The 20,417-nt window shown below is 42.4% G+C and overlaps 1 protein-coding gene across 1 annotated transcript; it reads right to left on the bottom strand.

Annotated features, from left to right (window-relative positions):
- Positions 1–275: 275 nt before the first annotated feature.
- Positions 276–18,624, bottom strand: TNS4 (tensin 4). The gene is made up of 13 exons (XM_040438957.1): positions 18,479–18,624; positions 16,622–17,135; positions 14,856–15,243; positions 14,382–14,758; positions 14,208–14,294; positions 12,844–12,957; positions 9,045–9,137; positions 8,884–8,961; positions 8,529–8,597; positions 7,827–7,995; positions 7,661–7,729; positions 2,931–2,957; positions 276–1,914 (listed from the first exon to the last, which is right to left on the bottom strand). The coding sequence occupies exons 2-13, from the start codon at positions 17,097–17,099 to the stop codon at positions 1,773–1,775; spliced, it is 2,091 nt and encodes a 696-aa protein (XP_040294891.1). The 5' UTR covers positions 17,100–17,135; positions 18,479–18,624; the 3' UTR covers positions 276–1,772.
- Between the last annotated feature and the right edge of the window lie 1,793 nt (positions 18,625–20,417).

Below are 20,417 nucleotides of genomic sequence, written 5' to 3'. Positions count from 1 at the left end.
GATTACCCCCCTAGTGCAGAGATTGCAGTCACCTTGGAGGTTCTGGAGCCTTAAGGAGCCCAAAAGAAGTCTGTCCCAAATGAAGAGGCCTGTACTATAAACTATGCAAGATAGGGTAGTCCTTGTTATATATTTGGTTATACATCAGTTCAAGAACTGATGGGCCTACATTTTCAAACCAAATAAACCCCACAGGTAAGCTGAGAGGAGAGTGCTTCCAGTTAGTGAAACCTAAAAAAATACCCAAACAGATATGAGCACAAGAAAGAAAAACATAAACTATAGCAGTTTAATACATGATTAGTAACCAGTGATTACTCAGTACAGGTCTATGCAGTAGACATGAAAATGAAAACAATGAGATAATTTGGACCTCCAAACATGGCAGGTAGGTAGGCAGAGGCCCTAAGCTTTCTAGGTATGAATTTATTGGCCCTACAATATATACAATCATTCACATGGATGAAATAATGTTTTAATTAAAGCTTTAAAAATATTTTACAGAATACAAAAATATAAATAATATAAATCCAGTCCAACATGGACAAAGTGCATGGAGGCAAATAAAATATAAAAATGATAAGCAAGTCTCTTAAAGGGAACCTGTCAGGAGATTCGTGATGCCTGAACCATGGGCAGCACGAAATCCAGACAAGCTCCCTGGTTACAAACAATTATGTATTACTTTCAAAAAGTTTCAAAAAGAGCCAGCTTTTCCCCACCCAGCTAGTTTGAAGGATTAATCCCTATACGCAAATAGGGAGAGAGCTGCCAGGCCAGCCGAGTCGGTAGATGTATTTGGAGGCTACACACAGACCACCATATGATGCACCACCATATGATGCTCCATATCTCAGAGATATTCATCCCTAGAGGCTTTGGGATAACTCTATATTACAGCATGTGGGGTTCTTCTTATGTGGTACAGTGAAACCCCATGCTCCTCTATAGCTGCCCTATTACAACTCTGTACAACACCAAACTAAAACATGGGTCACGGCATCTTAAGAAGAATTTGTGTAAAGCAGACAACACTTTTGTTCTACATTGTACTTTAGCTTTTGTACAAACCCTTCAAATACTGTAACTATCCCTTTAAAAAAAATCCTGCTATGAGAAGACCGTACATTGCTTCTACAATACTTAAGTATTAATGTAAAGATAAAACCCTTTTAAAAATGTGTTGTCTATGGCAACCAATAAGATCTCAACCCAGATGAGATGAACCGACGAGGAACCATTGATGGCTGCCATGGGCCAAACTATTGTGTTGTTCCTACACTTTTATACATGATAAGTACTATGTGCTCCTCTAGTTTCTTGAACATATAGCCAGTGTCTCCTACAATACTATATATATATATATATATATATATATATATATATATATAATTTTTTCTTTTGTAAAAATTTTTCATTCACAATTATACCAAATTAAATGTGTGCCTTAAAATTCTCTACAGTGAAGAGAAACATTCAGGCCCACAAAACAGTTCCATCACATTACCATAAAACAGAAAGTGATATCTCCAACTTCCAAACTGTAGGACTGTTGGTTCACTCCATGTATGATAGCTTCCACTATACGCAACCATAAATAAAGATATTATAAAAGTTCATAGACTAGCAACTATAGATGAGTAGTCCTGAAGATCAGCAGGCCAGGTCCAGTATCCACAACGTTTTGGATACCATATTTTTCAGTTCTTTAGTAATATACGGATAGCCCTGGATATAAGCAATGGCAACACCTCTGGTGGAGGAGGCAGGAATTACACCCTCTCCTGCTGCTGTATCAAGTTTGTCAGATAACTAATCAGTGGTGAGGCAGGTTGAATGGCGTCATACTCAGCAAACACATGGCACACGTTGTCTGAAGGATCCGTTGGATTCTTAGCCACAAAAGCAAAAATCCTAAAAGAGAAATGAAAGTTGTTAGAAAAAAATACAAAATAGAAGGGACAGATATTCCCAAAGGACAAATACTGTGTGTAAAGGGGTTGTCCAACGTTAGAAAGAAGGATCTTTTTATTCAGGAACAGTGTCACACTTCTCCATAGACTGTGATTGGCATTTTTTTGGGGGTTTTTATTGAAATTTTAAATAAACGCCACATTAAGTAATATTATTATATATATTATATATATTATTAAGAAAAATTATTAAGGAAAGCTAGCATCGTAATAAGGAAATATAGCAGCACCTGAAAGGGGAATCTACTCAGGTGTACTGCTGTATATGAAAGTCAGGAGGTATCGAGGCTATCAGTCAGGGAGTATCAGTTAGCAGCTATCAGTCAGGAGGTATCAGTCAGGAGGTATCAGTCAGGAGGTATCAGTCAGGGGCCATCAGTCAGGGGCCATCAGTCAGGGGCCATCAGTCAGGGGCCATCAGTCAGGGGCCATCAGTCAGGGGCCATCAGTCAGCGGCTATCAGTCAGCAGCTATCAGTCAGGAGGTATCAGTCAGGAGGTATCAGTCAGGAGGTATCAGTCAGCAGCTATCAGTCAGCAGCTATCAGTCAGGAGGTATCAGGGGCTATCAGTCAGGAGGTATCAGTCAGGGGCTATGAGTCAGCAGCTATCAGTCAGGGGCTATCAGTCAGGAGGTATCAGGGTTGCCCCTTTAGTCTTAGGGGATCTGAGAAACCCGCACAAACAGTGTGTAGGCCATAAATCCTGTATCATGTTAAGTACATGCTAAGAATCAATTGCCCCTCTTCCAAAATGTATGCATGATGGTCTCTGTAGCTTGTATTGTCTAAATCTTGTCATGGGGTTAATTGCTCATATTTGTCCCACAAGCCAACTCAAGTCTATATTTAAAAAGAAATTACCAAAACAGTCCAACCCAATCCTAAGCTATTTTCATTGCTTGTCTAGTTGTGAAGCAAGAGAAAGGTTCTGCAGCCTAATCTGCACAATGTCTTACCTAGAAGGTCTGCACTGTTTCTGCCACCTGAAATAAAACACACATATATGTAAGTATGACAGGTCAAATAGCTCCCTCTACTGTCAGCTAGTAAGAATGACATCATGTAAAATCGCCTGGCTATAGAGAGGATCTGTGCATCTAAAAACTGGAGCTCTGACTGATACAAAAGAAATATAAAGAAATTGACCAGAAAAGAATTGACAACCTATTTTCCATTTTAGTTGAATCTCTCAGGGCTATTGTTATTTAAAGGGATGGTCCGGGTTCACAGCTGAACTCGGACATAACCCCTTCTTCATCCCTCCAGCCCCTCTGAGTGGAGCATTGTAACATTGCATAGCACAGGTCAAAGGCTTTTTCTTCATATCCGGTGACTTACTGGGCTTTCCCACAGTATGCTAGGCAGAGGCTTCCACTTAGCAGTGAGCACGGTGATATCACCGGCACTAACGGGCGGTCTTTAGCGCTGCCCTAACCTGAAAAGCAGGATAGGACAGCGCTAAAGACCGCCCATTAGTGTCTAGCACCTTTCAGATCTCCACAAATCTAACTTTGTATACTTTGCATAAATTGCAAAGTTTAAAGGGGGTGTCCAGCTTTTTAAAAAAAAACTTTTTAAATGTAAATCCCAGTGGGAAAAAAACATGATTACGTGCACCCCGCCGCTCTGTTCCAGGAATCCAGCTCCCTTCTCTTCCAGTTCCTGTCCTGTAAACTTCCCAATGGATGGGGTCACATGTGCTAAAACAAAGACTGGCCTCAGCGGTGACATGTCCCCACACAGCACGTGACCCAGCATTGATGTGCTGCTTGGGGACACCTCACCACTAAGGCCAGTCATTGGCTGACGCAGCTCATGTGACCCTGTCCGTTTGGAGGATCAAAGGTTGGGGACCATAATACCAGTGAAAGGAGACATCGAACAGGGGAGCATGTTTTATTCCACAGGTAAAGCTTAAATTAAAAAAAATCTAAGTTGGACAACCCCTTCAAGGAGGCCTAGCCCTCTTTCATCCCAACTCCACCATTAATATGCAAACTCATCCCAGCCAAGAGTGCATATTTATGTCAATGAGGGGAGTCCCACTCCCTGGCCCTTCGGGTAATGGCTTATCCTAATGACCTTCCCCTAACATTTGCAGTTTATAGATCATTGGGAAGCCCTCACAGACCTAAAATCGAGGTCAATCGGCAAGTCTGGACAATTTTTTATCTAACATGTATGGAAAACTTTAGAGATCTGAAAGACAAATTTAACAATGTAGTGATACTAAAAAGGGGCGCACCACTGCACGTAACTGGGCAAATATGCCATTCAGGGCTGTTATGGTAGCCATATTGATTGTTATCCGGTTTTCTCAGGAACAGATGACACTAAGAAATTGCTGACAGTGCATGTTATTTTTCTCTACGTCCGTGGAATGGCGGCATTCCCGTTTCCACTGTCATGCTATGCCCCATGTGTCATAACTTTGGGTGACATAACGTAATGGAATGGGGACATGAGGCAGGGCAGTGTAGTGTTCTGTACACAGTCTGGCGGTGGTATTAGTCACAGCTTGTTCATTCACTTTCCTTCCAGCTATTCTTTGTTTAATGTAGTGTAATGTGGTGGACTCCACCCTTACCATGCCCCAGCAAGTTCCTCAGATTACAACCCAGAGCTGCTTACCCCATCATCGTAATTATACCTCTAGGTTCAGTTTTTTAAGGCAAATATTGTTGCTCATTTCAAAACCGTCATCCAACCCTTGCCACATACCCCATTATTGCCTCATACCCCATCAGTGACCCATATCTCAGTTATCCGTGTCCATCCGCACCACTCCTTAAGTATCACAAAGACTCACTTCTTAGAAGCAGGTTTGTTTATCCAGTAATTTTTTGTCCCTAATACTCGAGACCATTGGGGTTTTCAGCACTTATCCAGCTGAATTTTCTTTTATGACAAGGCAGATAGATATGTGCCAATGTCATTTCCTGCAGGAGTCCAGTGTTGAAATATTGAGTTCCTCTCTGGGAATTTGCGAAAGCATTGAATACGGATTTTAAGGAGGACCTGTACTTTCACACTTGCGTTCGGAGCGGATCCGTCTGGTGTCTGCACAGACAGATCCGTTCCTATAATGCAAACGATGGGATCTGTTCAGAACGGATCCGTCTGCATTATCTTTCAGAAAAAATGAAAATGAAAGTTAGTCAGACGGATCCGTCCAGACTTTGCATTGAAAGTCAATGGGGGACGGATCCGTTTGAAATTGCACCATAAAGTGTCAACTTCAAACGGATCCGTCCCCATTGACTTACATTGTAAGTCTGGACGGATCCGTTTGGCTCCGCATGGCCAGGCGGACACCCGAACGCTGCAAGCTGCGTTCGGGTGTTTGCCTGCTGAGCGGAACGGAGGTCAAACGGTGCCAGACTGAGGCATTCTGAGCGGATCCGCATCCACTCAGAATGCATTGGGGCCGTACAGATCCGTTCGGGGGTGCTTGTGAGAGCCTTCAAACGGAACTCACAAGGGGAACCCCGAACGCTAGTGTGAAAGTAGCCTAACCTCTCTTGACATGATTGTATTAGCATCTACTTGAATCTGTAACACCCTGGAGTGGTGTTATCACTCCTACACCCTGCTACTATCTTTAATTGTCTAACCTAAATGCCATCTTATATATTTTTGTCCAGGTCCTCTACACTGTGCATTCCTAATCTTGTTATGTAACTGTTTATTACATGTAATTTGCCTGGTTCACTAGCAGGTGGCAGTGCAAATGGCAGAGTTATAGTTAGACAGAATGGAACTCACCATTCCATTCTCCCCCCTCTGGGCAGAAGTGGGCCAGTCCTGCTTCCTGCTGGAAGGGTGGGGCAGAAGGTTCCAGTTAGTTCTAGTTCTGAGCTAGACAGGAGGAGGGTGAGCAGGGGCATGCTCAGGCAGACCTACACCAGCCAGAGCACCCTAAGCTCTGCTGGCCATGAAGAAAGATGTCTGGAAGTCATAGGGGCCAGAGGAATAGTTCTTCAGCCACCATAAGCGAAATCAGCAAGAGACCTCATGCACACGAACGTATTTTCTTTCCGTGTAAATTTAGTTTTTTTTGCTGACCATATATAGAACCATTTATTTCAATGGGTTCGCAAAAAAATTGAAGTTACTTCCGCCCGTATTTCCATTCCACAAAAAAATAGAACATGTCCTATTATTGTCCGCATTACGGACAAGGATAGGACTGTTCTATTAGGGGCCATCCAAGGATACCAGAGCAGATCAGGAGTACAGAAACCAGACTAAAGCAGAATTTAGCGCAGCCTAAAGAAGGAAAACAAGTTATTAAGCAAGCCTGTCAGCAAAGCAGAGAAAGAGAGAAAGCAGAGTTGAGTTTGCCTGCCAGTTTATGCTAAAGCCTGCTGGGACCAAGACAAAGCTTGAAGATTAGTTTTGGTGAACGTTTACTCAAGTAAAGCTGCTGTTCAACTACATACAAGTTCTGGACTCAATCTTTCTATCATTCCTCAAGTCAACCCCCCCCCTTTATTTTGTGCTTCGGAGCCAAAGCCTGGGGTCCGGCAGTATCCAGGTAGGAGCACCGTGACATAAGGAGACATTTAGGCCACAGTACACTACTAGGCATTCATTCTACATCTGGGACGCGATAGGGGCCCTGGGGGACAGCGTGTTGCAAATCACCATTGTAATAACAACTCTGGACCATCTATTCTTATGACTCTGTGAGGTGGCATTCCTTTATTATTCCTGCTAGAAGTTATAAGTAAATTACTAGCAGTTTGCAATGAAGGTCCAAATTGGTGTTACCAGTTGGGGAGGGGGGGGTGTCCCTGCCCAGCACTGATTGGATAATGTCAGACTGTGCAGGGACCCCCCCCCCCCCAACTAGTAACACCCATCTGGACCTTCATTGCAAACTGCTAATAATTCGTTCATAACTTCTAGCAGGAATAATAAAGGAATGCCACATCACAGAGTCATAAGAATAGATTGTTATTACATGGGAGATGCAATTAGTTGCTATAAAAGACATGTCAGGAAGGATTACAGGTCTTTTTTAAAGGATGTGTTAACTACATACTGTATGACTTATCATTCAGTGCTGTTAGTCGTGCACTATATAGTGGGTTTATTTGGGTCCTGTATAGCTGTACTACTTGTGCACAGTAGGGCCATATTATTTATGCACTGTTTAACACAGAATGGCACAGACATAGGAGTCAACTCATTTTTTGTTTCCTTCCTGTGTTACAGGTATAGAGGTGCAAGTGTTAACCCACTGTTTTGCAGAGCATCTTCACACACCTTGATCTGGCATGTGAACGCAGGCCAGCACTGTGTAGATGTTGAGCTTTGGTAACTCCACACTGCTTGGTGTACTGATTTTACTAGACTAAAGGCTGCAAACAAGGGTCTGTTTGGAGCCTCCTTTGCAAATTTCGGCAGATTTGACGTAACGAATGCAGCACTATTGTTGTTAAAAAAATGATGGACACATAGACAGAACCCTTTAGGACCTCATTGTGAATGGAATCCATTGGCACTATTGGTGCACTGCACTGCGCTGTGGCTTCTGTTATAAATGGAAGCCATGGTGCAAATTTGATTCAAGCCTTCCTGCTGCCTTTTTGAATACTGGTCGACATATATAGTCCTCACTATTTCATGTATTCCTTATTACACTTTACAATATATGCATAGGTTTTTTTTTATCACTTACTTCCTGTGCTCGGGATCCACACTGCAAAAGCTGAGGGTTGGCGCAGGATAGTGACGTCTGAAAAATACTCTGAAAAAAGAAAGTGAAGAGATTTGTCAGTCTGGACAATAACAGGGGAATAAAGTGACATGAAATATTTAAATGAGTGAATTAGTGAGATCCTTACTTGCGCTGGACATCAGTCAAGGTGACTCCTTGGTCTGAGGCTTTGAAGTTCACAATAGTTGGGACAATGTCATCTGCCCTTTCAAGAGTGGTAGTCACAGATTTCTGGATAGCGCTGGATCCTGTCAGGGTCTCTGTGCTGATCGAGTTCAGATACAAGACGTTGCATGCTGGAGGGAATACAAACGTTAGGTTACTTTTAAGGAGCCTACTGACATTAGGTGAGAGTCTTACATTTTCCAAACAGCCAAAGAACCCTCCAAAGAACCTTCTACTACTTGACTTGGGATAACTGATGGTGCCCATAAACATGAAAACCACATTCCCTTGGTGCTAGTCTTGAAACTGGGAAGCACTAGATATGGGCATACAGTAGCTTGCCTATGCATTAAAAACAATCTTGTTCATCAATGCTCCTTAAAAGGGGTTTTCCCATTTTAGCTAGGATATGCCATAAATGTCAGATAGGTGCAGCACCCACCTCTGGGACCTGCTCCTATCTCCAGAAAAGGGCCTCTGAAGTGAAGAAGAGCATGCAGTGTATGCGGCATGCCTATCTCCAGAATGGGGCCCCTGAAGTGAATGGAGAGCAGCCACGCATGTGCGGCAACCCTCTGTTCACCGCTATAGAGTTCCAAAAATATCTGGTTCTATGAATTAGAGGATGATTACCATGGTCACACATATGGGTCCTGCCACTTACCTGCTGAAGTCTTGAATTCACAAGCACGCTCAGGAGAAAAATCTGGGCTGCTGTCACAATCATTTTGAGCTGCAAGAAGAAAATGCATGGTGACTGATCTTTACTTTCATCAGTTAAGATCTTACATTCAGAATACATCTCCTGTTCCCAATACTAATAGTTGGTCTGAACAGGCTGAGCTGCAATATCACACAGAACCCTTGAACATGTGCGGCGCTGTTTCTGGAAGAAAGCCGCCAGGTTTTTAATCTCATGCAACTCTTTTAAATTAGCAACAAATGAGTCTTCATATTATTAAATAATTTTGAAACAGACAATATAATTTGTATTAGCAGAAACAGTAATTAGTACATACCTCTAAATGGAATGAGCAGCTTGCATGGTAATGATAAGGGGGTGATGGTGTGCTGATATACCAATGCAGAGAGACTTCCTATAATTAAAAATTATGCATGTTCAGACAGATGGTCTACATCAATACTGTGTACTACAAAGACAGGTCACATTCATACTTACCAAAATATGGTTCCTCTGAGGCTCCTTTCACGTGGACACCTTTTGAAGATGATTCAATAAGAAAATGTCGGACGAGTTCATTAGTCACATTACCTGTTAAGAGAGCAGATATTGCTTTAGGAAAGAGGAGTTAAATCCAAAATAAAATTGAGCCCTCATAGTGCGGATCCTGAAACAGTAGAGCCTGTTTGCGCCATCTTCAATTCATTTGATGAATGTATGGATGGTGGGGCCATTGGGCCAGTTTCACCCTTGTTATGTGATAATACACTTATAATATTATAATGTCTGTAGGAGGGCCTAACTTGAGGTAGGCTCTTACCCTTTATGGGCTCCACATAAGCCTATAGCTGAAATGTAGCTATAAAGGTTGTGTTCTGGTGCCTGAGGGGGCCTGAAGGTCCTTCTGCCACACAATAAGACACTAGTATTATAAATGACACATGGTAGTGGAGGCCCTCTTACAGATTTTGCAGTGAAGCCCAGAAGCTTCAAGTTACACCTCTGGCCTCAAGGTTTACTCCTATGATCTTCAACAACAGGAATCCAGCACTCAAGGGTTAATACCATAACTTCTTTAGTTTCAGTTAAAATCACTCCAGTGGCATACTGCAAAGACAGTTGTTATGCTTTTAACCTTTGAGTGCTGGATTTCTGTTGTTGGAGTACTGTGGTTGCTGGAACCTGGTCCGTGCACCAAAGTGTAACCACCAAAGTGTAACCACTCAACAGTTTTTCTTTGATTCTTACTTATATGGTAGCGGTGCCACTATATAGTATGGACTAGTTTTGTCACGGCTGTATCATGGTCTGGTGTTAGTGAACCGTGACACTTTAGCCGTGCATGCTGGTTGCTGGTGGCAATGTGTAGTTTGTAGCATGTTTGGACACTTTCCCTTTAAGTCTGGTTCCCTTCCCATTTCTGGTGTGTATGGGGTGAAGGTGTGTGGGTGTGACCTCTTGGCTCTTATAGTACTGTGTTTGGAGCCTGTGGTTTGAGTTGACTTCAGCTTCTGGTGGAGCTGGAGTTATGCTGCCATCCTGAACATTTCCATCTGTCCAGCATGAGGGCCACCTTGTTGAACATAGTTTGTCATCCCTTTTGTATCCTCCATGTTCCCTACCTTATCTGTGTTGATGTTTTGTGTAGGATTATGTTCAGGGTGTGGGGTATGTCTTGCTGTTGTTTCATGTCTGGTCTTTTGGTGTTGTTTGTCCAGCATGAATGCAAGGCGTTTCCCTGTGTGTTGAACCTCCGGAAAGGGGGTCTCAGGGTTCCCCGGAGAACCAAAAGTCATGTCAGTGAGCTATTGCTGGAGTGCTGATTCCTATGTGTGTCAGTACGTACTGAGTCCGGGATGGTGTTTGGATTGCAGTCCATTTGCATGGGTTCCAGTTCAAATCTCCAGTTGTTGTGGCAGGTATGTGCTGTTGTTCTAGTGTGTGTTGTTTGCGCTGGGTGCTTACCTGACAATCTGGTTTTTGCTCACTGGCTTTTCCTTCCTTTGTTGCTAAGCGTGTGAAAGACTCCGGTTCATCCATGTCATGGATGAACCGGTTGCCTCTTATTCCTGTCTCCTATTTCAGGGATCATTAGGGTCAGAAGGGCCCAGGTTCCGGAGTATGAGCCCCCTATCATCAAGGCTGGCTGATACAGTTAGGAGGTCAGGGATTGGATTAGGGTGGCGTTAGGAGGTGACCTGCTTCCCTTATCCTGGTTTCCTGGCCTAGTGTCTTATCCCACCATTCATCATTATACGGTGGGGGGTTTCCCCTACTTCCCACCGTAACAAGTTTCCATGAGTGGGTGAGACATTGTGAGTCACATGTTGGATACAATGAAGACATTTTACCATTCTAGCTCTGGAATGACTAATGTTATCTGACTGTACCTGCACAAATCCCACTCAAATTACTTGTTCTGATACATCAATTCAAAATACAATAGAGTCTTTGTACAGACTTCAAAGTGAAACTACTACTAGAATGTGCAGCTATAAGCTTAGCTAGAGCACCAAAAAGCCAGTAGAATACTTGTAATAATAATCAGAAATGTTATATTAGTGGTCAGTTCTGTTTTTCTGATGCAGATAGCCAAATGCCCTGCATAGACAAAAAGTTAAGAACTAAATTCTGGCTTCCTTCAGCCACCACTAGAGGGCGCTAAGAAACTTTCTGTACACTGCTTTATTACTGAGTTTAAGCTTTAAACAGTAAGCCCCTTTATAAGCCCCCTCTAGTGGAGGCTACATGCAGCCCGAATCACTTAAAGGTGTGCCAAGTTAGAAATGTATCCCCTATTGACAGGATAAGGCCTCATGTACACGACCGTTGTGTGTTTTGTTGTCCTCAAACTGCGAAAACGCGAAACACAGATGGCGTCCGTGTGCGTTCCGCAATTTGCGGAACCGCACGGACAGCTTTTAATATAACTGCCTATTCTTGTCCGCAAGGCGCGGACAAGAATAGGACAGGTTATATTTTTTGCAGCCCCATTGATGTGAATGGGTCCGCATCCGAGCCGTCAAAACTACTCAGATGCGAACCAAAACAATGGCCGTGTGCATGAGGCCTAAGGCATATGTATCTAACTGAGCGTCCGACCATTGGTAAAAGGGGATGACCTACCCTGTATGAATGGAGCAACAGGTTGCACATGCTTGCTGATGATCCATTTGTACTTTATGGGCCTGCAGGAGATAGCCCACTAGCTTGGTTATCTCTGGCAGTCCTACAGAGAATAACATTTTTTTAAAATATTATTTTCTAGCATTGTACGCGATTCTTAAAAATGATTTAGTGGTTGGACATTCCCTTTAGCATTTTGTCTGTTCAGTCAATTTTCCGCCCTGTGTTAGGGCTCTTTCACACTTACGTTGTCTGGATCCGTCGTGCACTCCATTTGCCGGAGGTGCCCGCCGGATCCGTAACAACGCAAGTGAACTGAAAGCATTTGAAGACGGATCCGTCTTCAAAATGCGTTCATTGTTACTATGGCACCCAGGACGCTATTAAAGTCCTGGCTGCCATAATAGTAGTGGGGAGCGGGGGAGCAGTATACTTACAGTCCGTGCGGCTCTCGGGGCTCTCCAGAATGACGCCAGAGCGCCCCATGCGCATGGATGACGTGATCCATGCGACACGTCATCCATGAGCGTGGGGCGCCCTGACGTCACTCTGAAGCGCCTCGGGAGCCGCACGGACGGTAAGTATACTGCTCCACCGCTCCCCACTACACTTTACCATGGCAACCAGGACTTTAGCGTCCTGCCAGCCATGGTAACCATTCAGAAAAAGCTAAACGTCGGATCCGGTAATGCGCCAAAACAACGTTTAGCTTAAGGCTGGATCCGGATTAATGCCTTTCAATGGGCATTAATTCCGGATCCGGCCTTGCGGCAAGTGTTCAGGATTTTTGGCCGGAGCAAAAAGCGCAGCATGCTGCGGTATTTTCTCCGGCCAAAAAACGTTCCGTTCCGGAACTGAAGGCATCCTGATGCATCCTGAACGGATTTCTCTCCATTCAGAATGCATTGGGATAATCCTGATCAGGATTCTTCCGGCATAGAGCCCCGACGACGGAACTCTATGCCGGAACCCAACAACGCAAGTGTGAAAGAGCCCTTAGAGACATACAGATATGCAAAGATATATTAAGAATATATTATTATTGGATCTATAAGTATCATTGTCATAAATGGTCAACCAGGTGGTCTAATTTAAAAAACGTAAGATTTAGTGACCAATGGATAGAATACTGAGACTATCTTAAATAACTGACACACTGCAGTAAACCAACCTGTGTTTAATGGCGTTCCTGGAACCTTCACAGCTAAACCAAAGCATCCACGGTATGAGGTGCTGTCTCGAATGATGAATGTTCCAGGCTCTTTGTCTTTCAGTAACTCAATGGCTGTCATTAAATAAAAAAAAGTCTAAGATTAGATTCCATTAACCATTTCTAGGTCTCTCGGACATCTATGGCAAAACATCTGCTCCCTAGACACTAATAGGTAGTGATGAGCGGCAGGGGTCATATTCAAATTCGCTATATTTTGCGAATATTTTGTAGAATATTCGGCGAATATTCGAGAATTTGAAAATTCTTTATATTCTTTATTTTTACTTGAAAAATCGGCAATGTAATGATCGCATAATATGCGAATATTACGCGATCAATACAAGCGTCGGTCAAAAAGGAATATATAGCACTATATTTGATATAGTGCTATACATTCTTTTTTTTTATATTCCTCATTTTTTGCCATCTGAAGTTATGATTCCTCCCTGCTTAAGTTGCTTGTCAAGCAACTTAAGCAGGGAGGAATCATGACTTCAGATGGAAAAAAATGACGAATATTCTAAAAAACTAATATATAGCACTATATCGAATATAGTGCTATATATTCCCTTTTGACCCATGCCTGTATTGATCGCGTAATATTCGCATATTACGCGATCATTACATTGCCGATTTTTAGAATAAAAAAAATGACGAATAATCGAAAAATGAATATATATATATAGCATTATATTCGAAATATTCGCAAATTCTCGAAGTTGCGATATTCGCAATAAATATTCGTAATTCGAATATTCGCGCTCAACACTACTAATAGGTGCTTCAATAAATAGACATCTTGTTTAACTTGTCAAGTCTAGTTTATCATATATTCATTCACTGTTCCGAATGATAGCCTTCTGTTTGGTAGTAAATCAAATTTAGGCCTACAAAATGATACAATGTGAATAAGTGGTACTGGTCTGCAAATGTTTTGCTGGTCTGAATAATAGTCCTGCATTCTTAGGTGGGGAGATAAATGGTTCAAATAATGACAAACGTAATGGGCATCACGATTCTAGTTAATGTTTGAGCATAACCAATTGACTTAATAGGAAGTTTATCACAGTTTGTGGCTTTTTTTTCACAACTCCAGTTGACATTTACTGAGAAAGACTTAGTCATGTCCCCTCTATTTACAAAATAGCCTTGGTGTAGAGCATCAGAAAGTAGAATTCAGCTTTCTTTGCATTATTCACTTCCTTTTCCCTTGGAATTCTGTGTGAAAATTCAGAACTAAAAATATTCTTGCAGTACATTACTTCAACTTTTCAAACCAGAAGTGCAGAAGATGTGATAATTCCATAAAGCGGTCAATGTACCTTGGTCTCTTGTCAAGTTGGGTTTAAACCATTGCTTGGATGTGTCCATAACAAACTTCATGCCAGGCTGTCCATCCTTTTTTCTACCTATGTAAAGAATAAAAACATAAAAACACAGGAATCTCAACTATTAGCAGTTGGAGCATCAACAAGAATAGAGAATGTGTCACTTACCATCGGTACATGTTGGGATTGAGGATTCTGATGAGGTTTTGTTGAAACCTGAAGATGCTCTTTGCTTGTGTCCACTCGACAACTGTCTAACAGATTTTGGAGAGATGTCCTCATTTTCTGGGAATTGACACCCATTGACAAGAAGGATAGGGATGTCCATAGTGGAGTTGTTGACAGATGGTGGGCAACTGCTGGCATGGCTCTTTGTAGAAGATGTCTTGAAATGGCCAAAACTGCCTTTGTGATTTATAGGTGTGGCTGGTGACATGATCACAGGGCTATGTAAATTAGAAAACGAACCTTGAGAACCAAAAGAACTTTCTGACAACCTTGAATTGAAGTGACCATCAGTATCATCATACTGGAGAGAGTGGGTGCTGTTTAAACAAGGAGAAAAACATAGTTAAAAATATGAAATATGATACTGGAACAGTCACTGGTGGGGCAGCATTATCATTCAAGTATGCTGCTCACCTTCCCAAAATATAACTGGTGTCTGACCCAGGGCTGGTGGACAAGTTGGAGGCCTCCCTGGTGCAGAATGATGGTCTTGTATGGTATGTGTTATCTGAGCCATATGATGTAGATATAAACTGATTTTGCTGATTTGACCTTTGACGTGGGATGGCAATGGTCTCTGTGGCTTGGTAGAATCCTGTATTTGATGGGTGTTGATAATGGTCATGAGATGTATGTGACCGTGGCTCACTAAAAATAAGGCTTCCACTGGGGCTGATGTTTTCTGATTCCGTTCCACGAGCAATCAAGATGCCCTCAACTCTTGGGGTAGGACTGGAAGGTCTTTGTATATTTTCATGATGACAAACCACTCTTGGTGGATTTACTCCAATACACTTTACCTCTAAGAAAAAAATAATAATATGTTAACTTCTGGACATTGGCTTGAGTTTAAGGATTTTTTTCCTTCAGGTTTTCAGTTGCTACAACAAAAGAAAAGGAGCATTGAAGTAGTAAATTCCAGTTGCCTCATGATCATCAATGGGTCATTATCTCAGTAGGATCAACTAAAATTTTATTTACATGGCTCTGCTCGATCTCAACTAGTATTACAATTTTTTTGAGTCAACTTACTCTAGTCATAGGGTGGAAGTTCTTGCAAACAACTTTGTATTTTAAGGGAAACATTTGGAGTCTAGAATGAATTTATTACAATCCCTACAATCTTGACTACAATGTTTTCATTGTACAAGCTCCAATTCTAGTTTTCTTTAGGTAAACATGCAAGCTCATGACACTAATCATACACATCATAGACATATTGTCTACACATCCTTTGAGATCGCAGACCACTCCCGCTCCTGCAGGCATAAACCTGGAATATGATGGCTCTCTTGAGGATCTTGACATAAAGGCAAATATTTTATGCTGCCTCACTGGGCTGGTCTGATTTAATCAGAACAAGCAAGCCTTGCAGGCATCGCATTTCATGACGATCACAAATACAAGTCAGTACTGCACCTCTGCTCATATTTGCTGCCAAGCCCTCGGGAGGCTGTATAATTTGTTTGTTGAGTCTGGCAGTAGACTAGTAGTGGATATAAAATTAAAACATTTTTCTGAAGCCACATAAAATGTATAATTCAGTGGTGGCATCTCAAGGGGGGTCCATTACAATGTGCACAAAACAAAAAAGTGCAAATCTCCCTTCTGGGCTCTCCTTATCTAAAGCATGCATAAATTTGATCAGTGTTTGTTGACTGAGATAGGATTGCAAACACTTTGCGAGAGCTACCAGTGTGTGTTTTGGCCTGGGTTGTACATTTTAAGTATCGGATATGTATGATTTCACTAAATCTCTTGATGGGCCAGTATGTGTTCCTATGTCTGACACTACAGGTGCTCATACTCTTTCAGTAGCTGTTGGTCCAGCACTTGTTCAGCCAACAGCTATTTCTCCTGACTCCCACAGACACGGTTAGCTCGTCTGGGCTGAGCATGCATGTGCTCTCAAAGATTTGGTTTGGCACACCTTCATATACCTAAGATAATCCCCTGTTCTTGCTGAAATTAGCAGGTTTGGACGACTTTACTATGTACACAAACACCTTAAGCATCAGTTTTAGTATGGTTCTATAGTGAAGTCTTGGAAAGTTTTAAAACAAGGGTTTCTACAACACTGGCATTGTATTGTAAGGTTCAGGGGGCACTTTCTACAGTATTTGGAAACCAATATTCAGCATAGTTCTCGACTATTTACCCTTACCTTGCAATTTTCTTACCTGGAGGACTGGTGATCTTGGTAGTCACTGGTCTACAAGGGGAAGGGTCACGATTTTTCTTATTCAAGTCTGAGTTGACAGGCAAGGGTTGGAAAGTTGGATCCAACTGCAAAATCAGCTGGTTCAGATTGTCTATGGAAATGTCCAGTGATGGGGATAAAGGGTCTCCTCCATTGCAGACCTCAGCCTCTGGTGGTTTCTTTACATTCATTGATTTAATACCACTATTTCCTAATGAAGGCTGTGGGACCTTCACAGATTCATGTCTGCAATAAGGAATGGTGTCAGCCAACCTGTGACCATTTACTTGTGACGTCATCTGTCCAACATAGCTCTCTGAGGTGTAGTAGGAACATTTAGAGGTAATTGAGATCCCTTTTGGATGAACAACTTGTCTGAAGCTATTAGTTTCATCTGTAGGTGCCATACAGACAGTCTGTCCAACTCGTAAAACATGGTTTGGGATCACTTGGGACATTGTATTTTTTTCCCCCTCTACTGAGCAGTCTTAATCCTAAAAGCGAAAAGAACGTAGCACATTAGAAATTATTCTAAATTCAGCAAAATCCTCTCAATTGCTTATAAAATAATGTATAAATATTTTATCTATCTATGTATCTATCATCTACTGGATCTATCTATCTCATGTAAATCTATCTGTGGCGCGACGGCCTACAGGCGAGGTGTGAGGGAGGAGACACTGGAAGTGATGGCGGTGGCAATGAGGGTGGTTGTAGTTGACACTATGTCTAATTCTGCTTCAGCACTCCCTGGGCTGTGTGTGCATTGAATGGAGGGGCACACCCTGGATTTTGGGGTCTCCTGTCTGATGGTGGCTGGGGTGCACTTGATGTTAGATGAACGGGTAGTGGGGTACAAGGCAGGAGAACTGCGGAGGCTGGACGGATATGGAGACCAATGACCAGGCCAGCTAGATTACAGTAATATTGTAGGTCTCCATATCTGTCTGACCTCCCTTGTTCTCCTGAATTGCACCCCACTACCCATTCATCATACATCAAGGGCACCCCAGCCACCACCAGGCAGGAGACCCCAAAGTCCAAGGTGTGCCCCGAGGGGAAGAAAATGAGGTGCCCCTCTTTTCATTTTCAGTGCACAAGCAGTTCAGGGAGTGCTGGAGTGGGAATAGCTACCATGACGACTACAACCACCATCATTGCCACCACCACCACTCCTATTCTCTCCACCCCCACACCTACCCTGTAGTCTGGCGAGCCACAGATAGATAGAATTGAGATAGATAGATAGATAGATAGATAGATAGATAGATAGATCTAATTATAAAGTGCAGTTGAACATGTTGGTTCTTAATAAATAGAGATTATTATTATTATTGTCAATTCGGGATTCCTATTGTACAGCATCAGCTAACCAGAATGTCCTCCATATCCCCAAGACACGCTACAAATCAAAAGGCGAACGAAGGTTTGCAGTCCTAGGACCCCGACTATGGAACACTCTACCCGCGGAGATCTGCTCAGAAGAAAACCATCTGGCCTTCAGGAAGAAGCTCAAGACCCACCTCTTCTGAAGGCACAGGCGGTCAATGGCTGCAAAAAAGCGCCTTGAGGCGATTTAGTTTGCAATTGTTGCACTATACAAGTTATTCATTAATTCACATGCATTTCCAGATCATTGGGATTTTGCTGTAATTAATCATATAATTCTTTTATAAAGCAATCAATACATTAATACAATTGATCCATGTATACACAACTATAATGATAATGACAGCCTTGAGCAAAGTTCCTAATGTAACTGTACCTAAGACATACATGGCAGTATCTATATCGTATTCTATATAACCGTGTCATACAGTACAATAAATATTCCTACCTTGATATCGCTTGAGCTGTACGTTCAGTGTTAAGCAGTGGCTGTCTATAACTTTTCTGACAGTGCCCTGTCTGCAGGTTATATATAGAGGCAGAAGTTTGGATCAAAGGAAAGTGTTAACTTTTCCTCCTACAGTCTGACTCTTCCTTATGCCTGTAGGCGACACTTGACTACACCCCTCTGCTGATGGAGAAGGTGTGAAACATCTGCACTTTCTGACGTCAGATTCCTGTCCTGTGCAATTCAGACTGCATGGAAACAATCACAGAAAATACACAGCGACAGTAACCTGCCCAGTACAGTTAGGGGGCCATTTCTCAGAGGACTGGACTGGATTTGGATACTGCATAACTGGGCACTGTATGGTGGTATTATGTGGGTTCTGTATGCAGTATTAGGGCTCATGCACACAAACATATTTTCTTTCCTGTCACCGTTCCGCTTTTTTCTACAGACCGTATGCGGAACCATTCATTTCAATGGATCCGCAAAAAAAACACGGAGGTTACTCAGTGTCCGTGTGCATTCCGTTTCCATATGTCCGTATGTCCGTTCCACAAAATAACAGAACATGTCCTATTATTGTCCGCATAGTACTGTTCTATTAGGGGCCAGCTGTTCCGTTCTTCAAAATACAGAATTCACACGGATGTCATCCGTATTTTATTACGGACCGCAAAATACTTACGGTCGTGTGCATGAGCCCTTATGTGAACTCAGTATGGGAGTAGTATTTAGGTATTGTATGTTTTTTTTTTGTTTGTTTTTTAAATAACTGAATTGCAGAATTCTATGGGAAATACATGAGAGTGTTATATGGACACTTTATAGTAGTATATATTATTTAGCCATTGTATGGCACTATTATATGGACACAGAATTGGTTGTATTGAGTGTCCCTTGCATGCATTTCTGCATCTGGAAGAGCAGAGAATGGGCCACATCACACTGGCTAGCACTGAGAGCCAATAGTTCAGCTGATGGGGGTGTAGTTTCAGACCCCTGGCAATCACACATTGATGGTCTATTCTAATCTTATAAACTCCTTTTATATATCCCCTTTTATTTATTATCATTTTAAGTTTTAGAGTCCTTTTACAGAGCCAAATGCAGCACCATAACGAGCGCAAATAAAACAAGTCGATCAGCAATCATTTAAGGAGCCTTTATAGGAGTGCAATCAATTACTACGATCATTCATTCCCATAAATATCCAATCAGATGTCAAACGGTTGCACATTTGTCGGCCTATCACTGTGGTGTTTTAATGAACAAATAAAGGAATATTCCACTAAAGTTCATTTCCAACCATCAACCCGTGTAAAAGGGCCTTTATTGTACTGTATCAAAAAAGGCCTATTACACTGGCCGATGATTGGAAGCTCTGCTTAGTTGATCATTGGCAGGGGTGTAGGTAAAGACTCATGGGCCCTGGTGCAAGAGTTCTGCTTGGGCCCCCTTCCCTCAGTGCTTTGTGGCCAAGGGCAGGGGTGCACCTAGCTTTTTTGTCTGCCTGAGGCAAAAATTATAACAGCGCCCCCCATGACAAATTCTCAACCTAACCCCTCCCTCCAGCCCTACTGTTAAAGACATACTTAGAAAACATACAGCCTTACAATACATACAGGGTGATACAGCGCCACATACCTCTTACATCCAGTGACATCTCCTCTGATGTAAATGTTCTCTTTCCTCATCTTCTCCATTCAGACCAGACCACCATGATGATTTATTTTGTCATCTCGTCTCTACAGTGTTTAACAACAAGACATCTTAGTTTCCTACTTTTCCATCATTCTCACACCTTCTCAACACCCCATCCTGCCACCCTCAATATTGTGCCCGCTGTGCTCCCGAATCCTATACTGCAGAAACAGTCCCCCTGAAAATGCTAGTACCCCACAGATAGTGCCCCCTTCAACAATTATTGGCACTCAGT

Source organism: Bufo bufo, chromosome 6 (assembly GCF_905171765.1).
Source record: "Bufo bufo chromosome 6, aBufBuf1.1, whole genome shotgun sequence".
In the NCBI taxonomy this organism is placed as follows: domain Eukaryota; kingdom Metazoa; phylum Chordata; class Amphibia; order Anura; family Bufonidae; genus Bufo; species Bufo bufo.
Note: the sequence above shows the minus strand (reverse complement) of the source record. Positions and strands in the feature narration are given on the sequence as shown.

Bases quoted from the DNA above. Each gene is read 5' to 3' on its own strand.
- TNS4 (XM_040438957.1), bottom strand. From the start codon at position 17,099: ATGTCCCAAGTGATCCCAAACCATGTTTTACGAGTTGGACAGACTGTC. The intron at 12,958-14,207 runs GTACATTGACCG...ATTTAATGACAG, and splicing joins CAACTTGACAAGAGACCAAG to CCATTGAGTTACTGAAAGAC. The intron at 8,962-9,044 runs GTAAGTATGAAT...TTTTAATTATAG, and splicing joins CTCAGAGGAACCATATTTTG to GAAGTCTCTCTGCATTGGTA.